We start from the raw sequence: 12,542 nt of genomic DNA, 5'->3' as shown, positions 1-12,542 counted from the left end.
AACAATTATTAAAAGGATCCAGGCACGTTTATCTTAAGCCAAAACCAAAAGAACTTAATTAATTCATTAAGTTCATTAATTTAGAAACGTGTATTTCATTCCATCATTCATTATTTTGCAGGTAACGAATAGGGTACATAACGTAAGAGTGTCCATTTGCGAGATTCTACTATAAGTTCTATCCATATATATTCTTATCGCCAACTCATACATACCAGATCCAGTTGCATTGATTTCACCTTTTTTTTTCTTTTTTCTTTTTTTTTTTTGGGGGGTTTCCAAAGTAAATCTCATCTGTTGGTACTATTCTGAGTGAACTTTTACCCATAATTTATCAAATTTGTTTGATATAATAAAATTATAACACCCTTTTTATAGGATTCCCAATAGATAGATACATATATATTAGATAAATGTTGATATTTAGCTAGTTAAGTCGTATGATACTTTCAATATATATATAATACAAGGAGTTATGAAATCAATTGTAGAAAATATGGCAAAGTAACTGCAAGCAAAAGATTTGCCGAGAGTCTAGATGGACAAGGAAATTAATAGGCTTTAATTAATTAGTAATATTAGATGTACAAAAAAATTGAACAACAAATTCGAGATAAGCTTCTCAAATTCATCATATATATATAGAGAGAGAGAGAGTAATTTGACGTAGTACGTAAACAACATAACACAAAATTAAAAAAAAAAAAACGTTTAATGTTCTTTAACATAAATAGATATGAATAACACAATTCACCATTAAAAAATATAAAACAGTAAACTTATAAAACGTTTGTATCACAATAATTTTTTTTTTTTTGGTCCTTAGGATGTTTGAAAGCCTGTGAAATTCTACATGATAACTTTTAATATGTCAAATGTTGTATTAAATTTTCAAAATCGATAATTGATCAGAAATACACGTGAAATTTGACAATGGTGGGTTATCACGGATGAAGTAACACGTGGCAAAGACTAATACCAATTGTTTTGAAAATCCTATATCATCTACGAATAATACTACACATACATCATTCTCATACAACATTTCGCATACAATATTATGTACTACATGTATATGAATGATTTCGTGAGTTTGATTAGGGATGTAAAAACCCTGGCCCCGGATCAGGCTTGCTTGGGCCCGGCCCAGGTTTTTTCTGGGTTTACTCGGGCTTGAAGCCCGTGTTTATTTGATATGATATGATTAGAGCGTTTTTTTAAATTTTACTGTATAGGTGGGGCTTGGAGTTATTATATAGGGGGTTAATAAATTTTTACATTGTAAAAATTTATGGAGGCTTTTTTTTTTTAACTTTTCAGAGGGCTTTCTGTAATATTTTAGGGGATTTTAATAATTTTATAGAAGAGTATATGTAAATTTAGAACACTTCTTAATTTGCCCAGGTCGAGCTTTCTATCAGAACTAGGCCCAGCCCGGGGTATGATATTCCAGGCCCTAGTTCGAGAATAGTCTAGGCCCGGGTGTTATATACATCCAAGACAAGCCAAACATGGGCCTTGCCACCCCAAGCCTGGGTCGGGTTTTTTACATCCCAACTAGGGGTGTAGCCAAGCCGAGTCGTTCTCGAATGGCTAGGGCTCAAGTTTGGTCGAGCCAAGCTCAAGCTCGAGCTACTCAAGTGCCTTTTCGAGCCGAGCCCGAGCCACCCAATGCTCGGCTCGATAGGCTCGTGAGCCTCCATGGCTCGAAAGGGTATGAGTGTAAGTTTTTTAAATATAAGGTGTAAGTTTTTCAAGTATAAGGGTGTCTATGTAATTTATTATTTTACATATAAATTGTTTATTCTAAAAACCCTAACACATTTTTCACACAACCGCACTTCTTCCCTTTCTTTTTTGTTTTCTTTCTTCTCCTTTCCATACAGCCGCACTTCTTCTCCTTTCTTTTCTCTTTCCTTTTTCTTTTCCTTTCCATCTTCTTTCCTTTCCTTTCTCTTCTTCTTCTTTCCTTTAGCTCTTCTACCTCAAATCTATGGCATTACAAATCTTGTCTCACTCTCCCTTCTCCAAGCTGTGTTTTCTTCTTAAAAAATGAGGTTGTTGCTTTGACATTACGTTAAGGTTTTGAAGAATCTAGTGGGTTGGCTTGGATTTTTTTTTTTTTTTTTTTTTTTTTTTTTTTTTTTTTTTTTTAAAGATTATTGGTTGGTTGCTTTGGATTAAAGCTTGTTAAACGAGCCGAGCTTCGAGCTCAACAAATCATCTCGAGTCGAGCTTCGAGCTTGGTTTCTAGAACTCGTCGAACCCAAGCTCAAGCTCGAGTTCGTTAAATTTTCTCAAGCTGAGTGTCAAGTCCTATAGTGTTCGGCTCGGCTCGGTTCATATACACCCCTAATCCCAATTGTTTCATCCATTATGTAACTTTAGTAGTGGAGTATTAATCATACAGTTTTCATCCTTTGAATATCCATTTAATAAAACATGTAAAAAATTATCATCCTAAGGGTCTGCTTAAGAGTTTTTTTTCAATGGTTTTGAGGGATTTTAATTAGACTAGTTTTAAGGTGTTCTAAAACTATTATTTGGTAGATTTTTTATGCACTGGTTTTTACTGACTCAAAAACACCTCAGAACCAATGTAATGTATTTTAGAGGGGTTTATAAAACACCCCAAATCTGGTTGGTTTTAAAATTTTATTATACAAATACTCTATCAACTACAAAACTATCCTAATTATATCCAAAAAAAAATTTAACCATATTATGTGTCTCTAACTATATTAAATATAAAATAATTTTAAGTAATCATAAAAAAAAAATTATTAAAATCTCATTTCTATATGCTTTCTTGGAGAAGTAGAGCTATAATTTTTCAATAATTCTAGATGCTGCAAAGAATGACGAAAAAGGATACGAAAACTTTATCACATTTGAAATTATAAAATATTAATAAGTAAAAAACAAATAAAGAATTCTTACCTTGTAATTGAAAAAACAAAACTCTCAAGTATTGATTGAAGTTGAGTATTTTTATGAGTATATATGTAAATTTATCATTTTAAAAAACTATCAGAACCGCTGGAAAATAAACTCACAAGCACAGATTAGGTGTTTTAAAAACCATTACTAAAAACCCCTCAAGACCGCTACCGAGGTTTACCCTCAAAACCGCTATGGTGGTTTACTCTCATTATCGTTACCATGAAACTCCCAAGCAGATAAATTCAAAAACCTTTACGTTTGGTTTAAAGAATGTTGTATTATTGAAAATGTTTTATTAATGAAAAAGATAAATTACTTTAAAAATTATTGGAAATATGTTAGGAAAATGTGTTTGGTTATGTTAGAATAAATTGATGAGTATGTTATATTGATATGTTTGGTTGGGAGGAATAAATTGGTAGATATATTATATAGATTACTAAACCACCCTACTTTTTAAATATTAATATAATATTATTTTTTAAATAATTTCTTTTAACCACTTATATTTGAGATTTTGCTAAAACACCTCAGACATATAAAAGTTAAATTTCTAAAAAAATCACCCCCACCAACCCTAAGTCACTGCCAACCGTCAGCCACCACCGCCAACCGCGCATCAACAATCACCGTAATGGCGCATAATCGATCGAACCTGGCCAATCGTACACTTATATGACCGTTTCTGGCCGGATCAATAGCTGTTAACAGCTAGATTCATCGATCTGGCCATTTCTGGCCATTAATCTAACAAGAAACGGCAAGATTAATGCACAATCGACTAGATCCAATTGGTCGTACGTCGTTTCGACGACCACCGACAATGGCTAATGATAGCCTGCGATGACTAGCCAACAACCAATGGTGGTCTTGGATGGCTTACAATTTGTTTTAAATATAAGAACATTATTGTCCAAAAACTTAACTAATTAGGGGTAAAATTGTAATGACATGTTCATGTAAATTAATTTCCAAATAAAGGCATTATTGTTCAAAAATTTTAATAATTAAGAGTAAAATTATAACAAAATTAATATTACCAAGTAATCTTAAAATATTTAAGAAAATTGAGATAACCAGATTTTCACCTTTACAACCAATAATTATTATCACTCGAATCTTATATTACTTGACAATTAAACATAATAATTTAAACAATATAAGATTGATTAAAGTAATTTAAGTATCTAGCTCATTAATGGGGAATTACCCCCCACTAAACACACCGTAAAAGGTCTTCTATTACATATATCACGTTGATTGATATATTGATTTTAATCTTTTACTTAATCGAGTTGACAACTCACTCTTCATCTTCATCGTTTGAAAAGTGAGCCTTCCGGTACAGAAGTATATAGAATGATGATTGATGAATGAAGCTACTTTGAGTGACAACGGATCTTGTTTAGACTTCCAGTTCATTTATATGTAAAATTCAGTTTCATAAAGTTGGTAAAAATGGCGAGTATCTTTACGCAGATTTAATCAAAAGGAAAATTTTCATTGATGGCAGGTAAACTTTAATACGGTACAAAAGTAATGGAACCCTTAAGCCCCCAACAAACCCTAACATTTTACATTCTGTTAACTTACTGCTCAAAATGGACAAAAAACCCCTGCTCACAAACTTAGTTCTAAGCAACATGGAAGGAATGGTAGAGGGGGCTGCGGCATCATACCTTGATAAAGCTGAATCTGCAATGTGAATCTCTTCGGCCAATAAATATTTCTTGGGGAAGTCGATTGCTTAAGAATCCCATGTTCATCGATAACAAAAGTATATTTCAGTCAAAATCACAAACAGATTTCACCTGTTTTGAAGACCCTCGATCGCCTTTTTCCACTGCCACGCTCTCTGTTTTGCATCTTCAAACGACATGACCTTCTTTGGCTGAATCATTACATAACCATGAATCAGAAATTAAACAAAGGGAAAAAGCCACACAAATGAAACTCTAGTCGAGGAGAGAAATCGCTTAAATTCATTAACTCCTATTTAAGTTTTGTGAAATTACAAGTAGCATCAGGCATTATGCAATTCCAAACTTTATAATTCATATGTTGAAGGAAAGTTCCTCAACAATCCTAGAGTATCAATCACTATGGTTCACCACAAGGACTACATCAACAATTTAGGGAAGATAACTTCAAAGGTATGAAACTGAGAATTTTTAGAGGGAATAAGGATAATACCGTGCAAATCTTGAAATGTGATGGACTTGTTACTTGGATATTGAGGTCGTTCGAATTGTCAGACCAAATTATGTTTCCCTTTACCACAAGCTTTGAAGGGTCCACATAGATCAATTTTGGCTTGTTGGTGAGAATAAGCTGAACCTTCTTACTTGTTAGTTTCTGTAATTTCTTCACCATTGAGATCATAAGAACGGATTCACCCGGATCCAAAAATTGTTGCCTGTTATCATGATTAATAGACAAATCAATATGTATTCATTTGCAAAGAAAAAGAACACCATGGAATCTGAATATTCATTTGCCAAGTTAACTAGAAGGTAAGTGTAAGGCATCATTAATTGATATAGCATCCAACAAAGTTAATGGCAACGAAGTCCGATCACTGGCTTTGATTATGTTTTAACTTCCAAGTTCCATACCAGGTGACAAGAGAAACCAAAAATATTTAAGAACAATAATCTCCAGCAGTTTGAAGCTAAAAGACTTTGAATACAAAAGAATTACTAATCTCTTTAACAAAAAATATAGTTAAAAATATAGTAATGGGACATCAGAAAAATTGTTCCAAATACCATTTTGAGTCGAAGGAGTCAATTGAAGCAAGCCGAGTTATATGAGATACGTCACATGATGATGAGGCACCACCACTCCCATCATTTGCTTTTGCTGAACCATCCCCAATGTGAGAAGGGTTCCATGAAGAATCGTTAACATCATCACAATCACCCGAATGAGCCTAAAAGATAAAAAGACACGGTTACATGATATCAGAACTGTCAACAATAGGCAACACCAAGGATGCCAGTAACCATTCGATAACAATTTAAATCAGACTACACCGTAAAGCACAATAGAAGTTTACCATTGGTTCTAAAGCAAGTTTTGGAGGGATTAGCCCCCTTATATTCTTCCAGTCAACTCCCTTGAAGAAAGGATGCATCTTCAGTACAGCATAACCATCAGGCCCAGCACCCGGTCTTCTGCTTGGGTCTATATCCTGTGTCACAATTAAGTGGGTCCAAATAAAGACTTCCTAAAGAAAAATCATGATAGACATCCTATCACCACAGATCAAGATTTTTCAAGGAAAGAAAATTATATGACAACATGTTTTTTCCCTTGGTCAATTTCTTATCATATGTGTGTTTCTCTGGGGTCTAAACAATGTCTAATATGCAAGCACAACAGACTCCCATCCGACAGGGAAAAGTGAAAACTCCATAAAAATATCTTGCCTTTCGGCAGTTAATGTTTAGGCCAATGACTCTTTAAGGGAGAAAGACCAAAACTAAATATGTTCTGAACTTAGCTTTTTGGGTTCATGCTGTGTAGTATCTTCTGTTTATGTCAAAAATCAACACCTGTTTCAGAGGTTGGCTTCAATAAAAAGCGAAATCAAATGAAATTTATTGGCACTATCAAACTTCTATACTTTGGAGAAGCTATTACTGATCAGTATCAGATATTTTACCCTATATTATAGCATATCTGATGTATCAAGGGCAAAGTTAGGAATCACTTGTATCTTCACTCAATAAGTCATCGAGAAAAAGATAAAGAAGCTATCAGAAGAAATAGATATCAATAACTATACACCTTTATCCAATAAATAAACTGAATTTATAATTTAAAGGCATCATTTTATGTTTTTACCATTGATTATGTCTGCTTTGATGTAGTGGTACGTTTATCTTGACATCCCTTGTAAGGCAACAATTCTAATTAGAAAGTTGAAATTCTACAAACATGCCAATTTTGAGGAGGCTGAAATGAGTCCAGAGGGATAATAGGTCTCATATTAGTATAAACAAATATATTGTCCTGTTATCTGGACAGATTCTAAAGAGTATGTGGTTTCTGTTAGCAGACGAAGACAAGATATAAAACCTTGGATATCTAAATCATCCTGATAAGGGGAAAAAAAGGAAGCAATCACAATGATATGATGGATGCGGATGTACAAAGCATGATAACGCTCGAACAGTTGACTCTTTTTATTGGCAGAATAGCAACTTCACTTTGAACTTTACATAATTCATGTTAACCAAATGAACAGTAAAAACCAACAGGTAAAATCAAACAGATCAAATGCAAGAAAAGAAAAGCATATATACAAACAGCTAATGCTAAAGCACAAAAAAAGTACACAGCATACCAATAATCGATCAATGAGATCTCTAGCTTCATCTGAAAAATAATTTGGGAACCTTATATCCCTAGCTATAATTCTTTGAAATATAAGCCATTCACTGGCATCTTTGAAAGGCGAAGTTCCTGAAAGCATTTGGTACAAAGTGCAGCCAAGAGCCCAAAGGTCATTTCTGTTTGAATATGTTCAAGAGAACAAAAGTGTTATCCTATGTAAACAAGAAATAGTAAAAGATAAAATTAATAAAAAAGCTGAACCATGAGTACCAACCATCTACTCCACATAAATATATAAATTCACTCATGCCAATGTTAAAACCTAATTCCGTTATTACATTTACTCAGCTTCTCTATCCTCCAAGTTCATCCAATTAAAAATAAAATAAATCTCTTACCCAATAGTTGCAGGCGAGGAATTAAGGACTTCTGGAGGGACATATGCAGCTGTGCCGACAAAAGTGCATGCCTTATCATCTGCTCAGGACACCAAGGAGAAAAATGTTAACCTAGTGCTAAAAATATTGTCAAAAAAGATTCTGCATGATAGGTTTTCAAATATTACCAGAGGCTGCATTAGGCAGTACTGTAATTCGGCTATCCTGCATGGGCTTTACACTACCAAAATCAGCAATTTTAATATGTCCTTCCGTCGTAAGTAGTAAGTTCTCCGGCTGCCATTTAATAATATTTAGCCATTTTTAAAAATAAATAGAAAAGTGCTCATATGCTGAGAAATTACCTTAATATCTCGATGTATCAGTCCCATACCATGTATATATTCAAGAGCATCTACAACTTCTGCAGTGTAGAAACGAGCCTCATCCTCTGACAAGCGAACTTTCTGCATTTCACAAATAAATCACAGTAAATACTGTACAAATGAAAATCTAGCTGGAAACAAACCACATATTGGAAGCATATAACAAAGTTTTGAACTCAAGAATATTATTGTAAGCAAGTATTATCAGTTTCTTGAAAATAAAATAAAAATGAAGAAGAAAAGAAAAGAAAAAAGTAAAAAGAAAAAGAAGAGTATCACATCACCGCAAATAAATCCAAATTTATGTTAAAAAGAACAAAACTGATTAGTAAAATCATGTAAATAACCCTAAAATATTCAAACTGATTTTCAATCATGTAAAGCTACATGGCAAATATGGGAACATAAAATATCATCCTAGACGTACTGAAAATCTTGGAAAATGATTAAAAATGGAAAACAATATTCATCATATTTATTAACAATTCAAGAAATAATCAAGTCCTCTGATAGAACATGGTTACATGCTTCCTCTAAACATTGTATACGGAACTTCCAAGACTAATTAGAGACTTTTTCATAACGACAAGAAAAACCGAAACTGAATTTTTGATATTAACTTACTCTAGTTATTTGGTCGAAAAGTTCTCCACCTTCACAAGATTCGAGTGCCATGTCTTCAAAACATAATCAAACAAACCAACATCATATGATAAACCAATCTTGACATACCAGCAAGACACGGAGAGTTACTGATAGAACGAAGTGAAGATTAAATCAAGTACAAAATACAGAAATTTGATAATGTTATATTAAAAATACTTACACAGTGAAAAAGTATCTTGGAATGTAAAATATAGGCGCACAACTCCAGGATGGTCCAATTGATCAAGTACAATTCGTTCCAACTTCACATAAGCTGTTTTATTTTCTTTGGTGATAAATTTTTTGTCCATAATCTTCAAGGCATATACAGTTCCTGAATCTTTTTTCTTTGCACGGACAACCTGATGACATGATGAAATGATATTCAGAGGAAACTAACAACAAATCGCAATAAGAAATATAAAAAGAGGAACTCAAAAAGGATAACTGCTACATGTAATTCACCATGACAACACAAAACTAGTACACAAAAACAAAGCCCTCAAATTACGTCAGAGTTGTAATGCTTCCTTCAATGTTTAAAAATGATAAGGAAAAAGGAAAAGCAAAATCAATGTAAACATTCAAAGTCTTTCGCCTCCTTTAATACCAGAGCAAGGAGAAGAAAAGATATAGAAGGTAACAAAACCATTTCTGTAGACATTACAAGAATGTGTAACATCACAGCTTAAATTGCATAAATTCAATACCACAATGGACAGTATTTTCCATGCATCCAATAAGTCAATACTAAAACTAAATGAATAATAATCTTACAAACAAATCAAAATACTTCTTATAGAGCACAAGGTAAGAATTATTACCCTAAACAGCAAAAATTAATCATCACAATAATAGTATTAATGGTTTTTTATGTTAACAAATCTACGCTCTCATTGACCTAAAAGTTCTCCATGAATGATACGTCAAAACTTCATCTCACAATATAAAAATGGTTCTTAGGAATCAGCATGTTTTCACCTATCAATCTCACTCTTAGACATTCAAATGGGAAATTGTATGCCTCCAAATGATGTTTTCAGCAAAACAACAACCCTTGTGCAGTAAAAAATCAAACATATTCGTACCAACTAGAGTGTTCCGAGGATCCAAACCATGAATTCGACTCAAGGAAACTATGCATTGCTTCATTCTATCATTTCAATTAGTTAAATTCATTTCTCTGAAAATAGCAATACTCAGTGCCTACTGGAATCGGTAAAAAATTCTTAGGTTCTTCTCTATAATTTTGTAAAAAATAAAAAATAAAAAAATATCTTAAAAAGCTACATTTGGTACCTGAGATCAAATTTTTAAAATAAAATTATAATCTGATCTCATGAAAACAAAAACTCAGAGGCTATTAGAATCTTATATCCCTAAATTTAACATCCAAACTTTCTTTTCTTCAATTGGCATCAGGTTTTTAAGAACCAAACAAACAAAAACTGGAATCTCATATCCCTTCACACCAACCCCCATTGGTGCCAAATTCATTAAACCGTCCTCTACTCATATCCAATTCAAAATCACATGCTCTCTCACTCTGTACATAAATAACTGCTGTTATGTTAGGGGTTGATATCACAGATAAGTTTATTGAACAAGTACATCCACTTATAATCATCAAAACCATTACTGCCCAACAATTAAAAATATATTTCAGAAAAAACATTATATATCATAAGCATGTATCATGTAAATGTAGATTCACAAAGTAAACAAAACATTCGCCATAATAATCCTAAGAAAAATAACAATCACAACCCACCAATCTATAACCACAAACAAACCAAACCTATCAAAACTACACTGGAAGAAAAAGAAACAAATAAATTAACAAAACCAAGAGCAATAGCACAACCAAGGTTAAACCAAAAACAACAAAAAAAATGTAATAATAATAAAAATCCAAAACACACCCACCGAAGCCCAAATAACAAAGAACAAAAACAATAGAAACCCACCAAAAAAATAAATAAATAAAAATCAAACCTTTGAATAAGAACCAACACCATAGATCTTTCCCAGCTCAAAATCCTGGATAGTGAAATTCTCCTGAGGAGCTCTAAATGCAAAGCTCTTAGATCTCTGAACATTTGCGCAATTAGATGAATTATTGCCCTCAATTCTAAGCTTTGAATCAAAATCTTTCTCCATTGCCAACATTTCTCTCTCAAAAACAAAAAGAAAAAAAAAAATCTTCTCTACATAATAATAATGAAAATTAAAATAAAAAAACCAACTTTATCTCTCAAAACAAATAAAGAAGGGAAATTTGTTCGTGTCTTGGGAGAAGAGTCTTTAGTCAAAGGAAACAGAAAGAAGAGGGCATTGGATCAGAGAGAGAGTGAGTGTTAATATTCTCTGATAAAGAAAAGTGAATGATTCTCTTGCATCAACATATATATATGTATATGTATATGGGTATATGTGTATATATCAGGAGGTGAATCAGCTTTAAACTTTAGTTTTGGAAACTATTCAAAACCCCAGAAAGTGAAAAGAAAAGGAAAAAAAGGTAATGAAATTGAAATGCATGAATGAAATGAATGGAGAAAGAGAAAGGTGAGATTAATGGAGGAGAGCGATGTATGGGGATTGAAGAGAAGAGAAGGAGAAGAAGAAGGAGATTATTAGAGAATGAATGAAGAGAGACAGCACATGGGATTGAATGATGGAGATCATTCTCCTCTCCTTCTTTGTCTTTGCTAATTTACTCCTTCCCCCCTCCTCATTTTTACCTTATTTTTGACAAATAATAAGATAAATTCAGTGTAATTTATCTTAATATTTTTTTTCTCTATTTTGACATAATATTGTAAGTTTAATTTATAAATTTGATTTTTTTATATAAAATTTTTTTATTCATTTTGAGACACCTTAATTTGTATAAATATTTTATATGTTTAACCATTTCATATAATGAATGTGGTATTTAATGTTACAAAATGTATTTGGGTAAATTTATTTTATTATGTTTTGTTCTGTTTTAACCTTTTGACTTTAGCATTAAAAAGTATGTGCCAAATCAAGTATAAAGCTTAAGAAAATAAATCAAGTTGTTACCATCAACTTTCATGCAAAATGTATTAATTTATAATTTCATGTGACATTATTTTAATTAGTTTGTTTTTTATTATTTTTATGGAATAAATGGACCTACTTTAAGCTTTTTTTTTTTATTAGGATGGTGGGAAATTAAATTTGCTTTATGGGTATTTTGATATTAATTTTTTTTTTTAATCCAAAAGGGTTATTTATTAGAAAATCTTTAGTAAATTTCATTCATCTTGAAGAGATATGTATATGACAATCTCATATCATGGGATATTTATAACTATTTATGAGAAATTTTTGTACTGATTAATTTTATGACAATTATTTTGATCAAACATTATAAATAAGTAGAAAAACTACTAAATTATTTCTCTGATTTTGGAATATGATCGAGAATTAAATCAAAATTACAAAGAATATATTTAAATTTCCATTTTATAAATTTATTTAATATTTTAGAAAATTCAACAACGTAGAATTTATAAATAAGATAATGATAATCCATCTTCATAATTATTGGATTATAACAATATATTATAGAAATGTAAGAATAATTTTACATTTTTATTTAATAAATAATATCATTTTTAATCATAATAGATATATGAAATATGTGTAAAGAGTGAAGCTTACTTTTTTCCAATTAATTAATTTTTTCGAAAAAATAAATAAAATAAAATTAGATAATTTAAAATGTTTTAAAATAAAAATAAAAATAAAGTAAAAGAAAGAGACTGTTAAAGGCTGACCCTCCAAGTAAAGTGGACACTTGTTCACCTGGGGCGGATTT

The 12,542-nt window shown here is 31.7% G+C and overlaps 1 protein-coding gene across 1 annotated transcript; it reads right to left on the bottom strand.

The window, feature by feature from the left end:
* Positions 1-4,715: 4,715 nt before the first annotated feature.
* Positions 4,716-11,367, bottom strand: LOC116108603 (3-phosphoinositide-dependent protein kinase 2). The gene is made up of 11 exons (XM_031394845.1): positions 10,688-11,367; positions 8,874-9,054; positions 8,672-8,724; positions 8,027-8,128; positions 7,850-7,958; positions 7,683-7,761; positions 7,295-7,460; positions 6,002-6,136; positions 5,712-5,875; positions 5,137-5,359; positions 4,716-4,834 (listed from the first exon to the last, which is right to left on the bottom strand). Exons 1-11 carry the CDS (start codon positions 10,859-10,861, stop codon positions 4,751-4,753), a joined length of 1,470 nt encoding a protein of 489 aa, XP_031250705.1. The 5' UTR covers positions 10,862-11,367; the 3' UTR covers positions 4,716-4,750.
* Between the last annotated feature and the right edge of the window lie 1,175 nt (positions 11,368-12,542).

The sequence above is a fragment of the Pistacia vera genome, unplaced genomic scaffold, assembly GCF_008641045.1.
Source record: "Pistacia vera cultivar Batoury unplaced genomic scaffold, PisVer_v2 Contig566, whole genome shotgun sequence".
In the NCBI taxonomy this organism is placed as follows: Eukaryota; Viridiplantae; Streptophyta; class Magnoliopsida; order Sapindales; family Anacardiaceae; genus Pistacia; species Pistacia vera.
This window is presented reverse-complemented; position numbering and strand designations above follow the sequence as displayed.